We start from the raw sequence: 6591 nt of genomic DNA, 5'->3' as shown, positions 1-6591 counted from the left end.
CTTGAGAGATCTCTCACCTGCCGAGGGGGATCCAATGGGGGGTCCGGGGGTCCCTCACCTGGCGGCGAAGGCGGGGCGAGCTCCAAACCGGGTCGGGGGGTCTCTCACCTGCCGGGGCGAACTCCACACCGGGTCAGGGGGTCTCTCACCTGCCGGGGCGAACTCCACACCGGGTCGGGGGGTCTCTCACCTGCCGGGGCGGGTGCGGGCCGCGGGCGGCGCTCGGGCGGGGAGGGGCGGGCGGCCGGCAGGGGGCGCCCCCGGGCGGCGGGCGGCCGGGGCCCGGCTGTGGCGGCGGCGGCGGCGGCGGGCGAAGACGATGTTCAAAAGCGGGCGGGGAGCGGCGGCGGCAGCAGCTCCGCGCCGAGCCCCGGGCCGCCGCCATGCGCCTCCGCGCCGCCGCCGCCGCCCTCTGCCTCTGCCTGCTGGGCGCCTGCCGCCTCCGCCGCGGGCTGGAGGCCGCCGCCGTGCGCGGCCCGTCAGCGGCCGCTCCCCAGCGACCCTCGGCAGCCGCGCCTTCCTCCGCCTCCTCCTCCTCCGCCGCCGCCGCCGCCTCCCCCTTCTCCTCCCCGCCGCGGAGGGACGGGGCTCTCCGCAACGGCACGGTGGTGCCGCATCATTACATGGTGGCCCTGTACCAGCGCCTGGCCGCCCGCCGCGCCCCCGGCAGTCGCGCCGACACCGTGACGGGCTTCGCGGAGCGGGCGCGCAGCGGTGAGTGCGGGGGAGCCGCGGCCGGGCGGGACGGCGCGGAGCGGCCGCCCCGCCGAGATCCCGCCGTCGGGCGGAGAGAAGTCGGTGCTTGGGCTTCGGAATGGGCTTGGGGATGAGGATGGGGCTTGGGGACGGAGACGGTGTTGTGTCGTTGAGATGGGTGTGGGGATCGGGCTCCTGTGTGGATGTGAGGATGGATACAAGGGGTTTTGCATCGCTCTGAGCGCGAGTTTGGGGACGTGATGGCGCGCGGAGAGGATGCTCGCATGTAGGTCCCGGCACGGGACTGTGCCTGGGATAGGATCATGCATTGGTTGGGCAATGGGGTGGTGCGATGGTTTCGCACGGGGTGATGGCAGAGGATGGAGCTTCACGGGATGGGGGCTGCGCATCCCGGTTGTTTAACGGGAATGCAGCCGTGCGCGCGTCTGAGCGCGTGGGAGAGGGGGCGACGACAGGGCTGGGAGTGGGGTTGTGCATGAGCATACGGGAGGGTGGCGATGGGGACAGCAGAAGGTTTGTGCCTGGCACCGGTGAAGGCGTTTGCCGACGGACATGAGCGCGGCGCAGAGCGGGGGTGTGGGGTGGCGATGGAGCTGCACACGCAGTCGGTGTCAAGGATGACACTTGGTGCTGGGGATGCGGCTCGGGACGGGCTGCGAAGTGCAGACAGCCGGGACGGGGTGAGCGGCGATGCGGGCGGCTCTCGGCACCTCCCGCCACCTGATGCGGGGCCGGGCTGTGCGGCGCACTTTGAGAGCAGCTTCTCGGCGCGGCATTCCCCGTCCTGCCAGAGCCTTTGCAGCCCGAAAAACTCTGCGGGGCACCGCGACGGGCCGGGCCGGGCCACGGAGGGAGCGCAGCCACGGTGTCCCGGCGGGTGCTCGGTTCCGGGCAGCCGCGGCGCTCCGGAGCGACTCCCGCTAACGCCGCCGTTTGAGCTCGGCATCCCCTTCTCCCTCATTTGCCCTCTTCATGCCGCCAATCTAATAATAATAATCAAATGCATATACGCACCTAACGATATACTTTTAATAAATACATACTTCGTGCCCTGCCGGCCAAGTTCGCTCGGCTGGGGGAAAAGAATTAATACATTCCCGATGAAATAAAATGAAAACGCCAACTGAAAAGCAGAGGCAGCCGCACCCCGTGCCTGTCGCCGGCTGCCTCGTGGTGGGAGAGCCCCCCCAGCCCCATTCCCACACCCCGTAGGAAGGAGCCGTATCCTGCCGGCAGCCTTTGCAGGAGGAGGTTTACTGGAAGCTGATGGGGAAACGTCGGGGGAGCGAGGAAGGACCGGGAGGAGGATGCTCTGGTGGGACGGTGGGCAATACTCGGCTTGTGAGAGCTGGGCGACAACTGCGAACAGGTCCTGGGAAGTTTCAGCGCAAAACGAAACCAGATGAACCCTTCAAAGGGATCTCCTGATCTGCTCTTATCTGCTTCTCACGGGAATTTTAGATCTGCTTTCGGATAGTGATTTTAATAGCTATAATGAATAACAATACTACTGTTAATGGTAATAATAGCAGCAGCAGCAAAGGACAGAGAGAAGAAGCTCCCCCCTCACCCCCGGCGGGCGGTGCAGGCTGCACCCAGGGCGCTGCCGGCGGGGGTGCCGGGCAGGGCTCTGCCGGCAGCGGGTCAGGGCGCTCCGGGCACAGTGGAGATGTTTGCAGCATGCCCAGGTCAGGTTTCTCGTTAACGAGGGAGAAAACAAAAAAAACAACCCTCCCAGAACTCAATTAATCTCTTCTTCCCAGCTCCACCTCCTCTGGTGGTTTTTTTTAGATTCATATCGAGTAAATTTTTTCAGTGCCAGAAACTGCACAAATCTGTCAGGTCTTTGGATCCACTAAAACTGACAAACTGAGGCTGGGCTCACTTTCAGCTGCTGTGGGTGCTTCTATCAGACCTGTGTGCCTGTGCCTATCTGTGAGGGGGAAGTAGAATTTTTAACAGCATGTGTATGTGTGTGACGTTTGGGGCAAAAGAAATTGGTGACAACCTGTTGATAGGGGATAGTAATGTGCTGCACAGGTTCAGGTGTGGCTTCTGTGCCAAAACAGAATAATGGTGAATATGGGGTCACTGGAACACCTGGGAGGAGGCAGAGAAGCCTCCTCAGGATGTGAAGAAGAGTGCTGATGAGAAGCCACTTGTTTGAATTGGTTCCTTCCTTCTTCTGTACCTTCTCCTCCCCATTTGTTTTTGGTGCCCCCAGCCAGAGTGATGCTCCTGGATGCAGGACACACAGACTGTGTCCCACTGGGATGCTCAGGGAGCTGTGCTGCAGAGTGAGCCCTCCCCCATTACCTCTGCGGCCCTTGCACCTCCCTAATGACAGCTTGGCTTTGGCTTGCTGATATTTAAAATTTTTTTCCTTTTATTTTTCTTCTGTGTTATCTGTTCCAGATGCCTCCCCATCCACCTTGGAGCAGCGATACCTCTTTGACATCTCCAGCCTGCCTGAGGCAGAGGAGGTGACGGGCGCAGAGCTGCGGATCCTGCGCTCCCTCCCTGAAAACCGGAGCTTGGCCCAGTCCCTCGAGGGCACCTTCCACCACCTCCTCCTCGCCACCTGCCCCAGCCCGGACAGCGAGGAGCCCCGGCTGCTGGACTCCAGGGCTGCAGACATTTTGGACACGGGCTCCTCCAGATGGGAGGTGTTTGATGTCTGGGAGGCCTTGCGAGATCAGAGGGAGAGCTCGTTCTCGGGAAAGCTGCTGTGCTTCCTGCTGAGGATCATCTCGGATCAGTCGGGGCAGCTTCTGCCACCTCGGCAGCTGGGGTTTGGCAAACCCCGGCCGCAGCCCCATGAGCGAGCCCTGCTCGTGGCCTTCTCCCGAACCCAGAGGAAGGAGAACCTCTTCAAGGAGATCCGTGATAAGATCAAGGCCCTGGGCAGTCCCCCCTTCCTGGAGCCCCCTGATCCCGGCCAGGAGGCATATCCCAAGCGGAGGAAGAGGAGGACCACCACTGCTGCCCGGTCTGGGGGCAGAGGCCACGGGAAGAAGGCGAAGACTCGCTGCAGCAGGAAGCCCCTGCATGTGAATTTCAAGGAGCTGGGCTGGGATGACTGGATAATCGCCCCCCTGGATTACGAGGCCTATCATTGTGAAGGGGTCTGTGACTTCCCGCTGCGCTCCCACCTGGAGCCCACCAACCATGCCATTATCCAGACCCTGATGAACTCCATGGACCCGGAGTCCACTCCCCCGAGCTGCTGCGTGCCCTCTAAGCTCAGCCCCATCAGCATCCTCTATATAGACTCTGGGAACAATGTGGTTTACAAACAGTACGAGGACATGGTTGTGGAGACATGTGGCTGCAGGTAGCAATTTCTGCAGCTCTCCCTATCCTTTCTGGCCTTGCTCAGCAGCCCTGTCCATTACATATACATATATATATATATATATACATATATATATATATATGTATGTGTATATACATATATATGTTATATATACACATGCACATACACATTCTGGTGTGTGCCTTTCCAAAAGCCAAGCTCAGAGCAGGTGTCCCCTGTTTTCTCTGGGTCACCCTGGCCATGACCCCAAGAGGGATGGGGGATGCCCCTCTGAGACTGTGAGGCTGCCACCATCTCTGTGCCTTGCCTGTTCCCCCCTAGAAAGGGGGGCTACATAGCCTGGCAGAGCCCCAAGGGAATGTATCCTTAGCCTCTGAGCTCTGCCTGATACACTTGGTTTGTGTAAGTGGAGCTGAAAACTTCTTTCCCAAAGGTTTTAGAAAATGTCTAGCCGAAATTGTCTTGGGAATGATGACCTGGGGTAGAGGTGGAGTGGTGTCTGTGGCAGAGGGATTGGGTCAGCATCACCCTCTGGCTGTGGCAGTGGGATGGAGGTGAGGTAGGAATGCTCTTTTCTTTGAGTTAAAGGAGTTTTTCTGGCAGTCTTCAAATTGCTGCCTTGGCTTTCCTGGTGGAAAAATAAGGGATTCCTGGGGGAAGGCAGGGGATGGAGAACCTGTGGCTGGTGTGGATTGTAATTCCTTGGTCCAGGTCTGTTTGCAGTGGGCAGAGGTTTGTGAGTCTGTTGGGGGAGACAGGAAAGAAGGAGAACCAGAGGCTAAAAGAGTCAGGTCAGAAACAGAGCTTGTGCTCTTAAAAAGATGGGAGTGGCCCTGGGAGGCCTTAGCTGGAGATGCCTTGCTCCAGGTGGTCAGAAGCGCTGGTGCTGTTTTCTGTGTCCTGCAGGAGGTACTGTTGGAAGCCCTCTCCCTTTCCTGCACAAAAGTGCATTTTCAAGGCATACTGGGAACCGGCATCAGGCCCATAAGTCACACAGCCATCCTGAGCATGTCTGGAGAGAAACAAAGGTCCCAAGTTCCTTAGGGAAGGGCCATTTCACTTGGGTTCTTCTCTTTCCAAATAATTTCTATAAAAGCATTAAGCTCCACCCTATCTTCCTTTGGCATTGATTTCCCAAGGACATGTGTCCCCCTGGGTGTGCCAACTGCTCCCTGCTCCATTAAGGGAGTTGGATCCTCCAGGAAGAGACCTTTCCCATGCAGAGGGCTGAGTGCTACCCTCAGGGACTGCTGTATGAAGTGAGGTGCTTCGACGTGTGCTGAAAGGGCTGTAGGGTTTTAGTAACTCATAAATTACTGTGTGTAAATTACACCTTTAAACCAGAGAAGCTCTTCATCCATGCCAGGGTGTGCTTTGGATGCTGGGAATCATTTCTGCTGCACCTCAGTGGCTTTTGGTACCAAACTTTGGCTTCCTGGGTGGGTTGGCTTGGACCAGAGATGTATTTGCACAGATTTTGTCTTTGATGGTTTGTTTTTTTCTTGTGGGCAGGGTGTTGCTATGTAAGAATCAGTGCTTATTAGCAATGGTAGTTTTCTTTTGGAGGAGATAAATCCCTGCTGGAAAACATGGGATTTTTCCTACATAAATCCAATTGTCCTCCATGGCAAGGGTGTTCTGCTGGGAGGGTTGAGCCTGGCCAGGGCAGAGAGGGGGTCACCTCAAAGAGCTTTACTGAGATCCAAATGATTTCAAAGATCAGAAAAGCCTTGGTGAGGTTCAACAGCCCCTTCCCCCCATGTGCATCACTAGGAAGTAAATGTGTCCATTGAAAATAGTGACAGATCCACTGGGATAACACCCCCAGCCTCCCTCCATCCTTGCCCACAGACCCTGGTCTTCATCCTCAGGTTGTGACTTGCTCAAAGGAGCAAGTGTGGTGCCCATAAGTCTCATTTACCCCCTTGACACCTTCAGAGCTCCTCTGGCTTTACATTCATGCATCCAAGAGGAAAATCCATCTGTAAATATATGTTAATGATGTACCTGTCTCCAGGGAGGATGCTCAGAAATTGATGTTGGGGGTGGAAGGGGAGGAAGGATCAGGTCCATGCCATGGATTTTCTCCCTGTCAGCATTTGGGGAGGCTGAGGTTCCTGAGTGGGTGAGGAGGGGTCAGCAGAGGGCTTGTGGATTTCCTCTGTCCTTTGGCTTTAGCACAGCCAGTTGGGGAAGGAGGTTGGCACAGCAGTGCTGGAGCTGCTGGATTCCACGTCAGTTATAAAGTTACCAAGCTTTGCAAGTACCTAATTTTTCAATTGCCTTCAGTTGTTTGATAGTTTTTCTCACTGCTGAGACAATTTTAAAAAATGTTTTTGTTTCTTTTACCCCCTCCCCTTCCTCCAAATATTTGTGGTGAAGGTTCATGGGCAGTTCAAATCCAAGCAAGATATATATAGCTCCTGGCAGCCCCTGCTGGCTGGTGGCTCTTGTGAGCCTCCACCAAAAAGGTGTCCTGAGACCTGCTCATGTGGTACTGTGTCAAAGGGGTGGTAAAGCTTCCCAGTTCTTGTGGGTTTTTTTCAGCCAGAGTTGCA

General features: G+C 57.0%; 1 protein-coding gene across 1 annotated transcript; it reads left to right on the top strand.

Annotated features, from left to right (window-relative positions):
• The first annotated feature begins 383 nt into the window (after positions 1–383).
• GDF7 (growth differentiation factor 7) lies at positions 384–4055 on the top strand. Its single transcript, XM_062488445.1, has 2 exons — positions 384–714; positions 3133–4055. The coding sequence occupies exons 1-2, from the start codon at positions 384–386 to the stop codon at positions 4053–4055; spliced, it is 1254 nt and encodes a 417-aa protein (XP_062344429.1).
• Positions 4056–6591: the final 2536 nt, after the last annotated feature.

This window comes from Cinclus cinclus, chromosome 3 (genome assembly GCF_963662255.1).
Source record: "Cinclus cinclus chromosome 3, bCinCin1.1, whole genome shotgun sequence".
Lineage (NCBI taxonomy): Eukaryota > Metazoa > Chordata > Aves > Passeriformes > Cinclidae > Cinclus > Cinclus cinclus.
Note: the sequence above shows the minus strand (reverse complement) of the source record. Positions and strands in the feature narration are given on the sequence as shown.

What these genes read in the sequence shown, in the direction of transcription:
- GDF7 (XM_062488445.1), top strand. Translation starts at nt 384, where the DNA reads ATGCGCCTCCGCGCCGCCGCCGCCGCCCTCTGCCTCTGCCTGCTGGGC. An exon ending in CGCGGAGCGGGCGCGCAGCG is followed by an intron (nt 715 to 3,132) that starts GTGAGTGCGGGG and finishes TATCTGTTCCAG; the next exon opens with ATGCCTCCCCATCCACCTTG.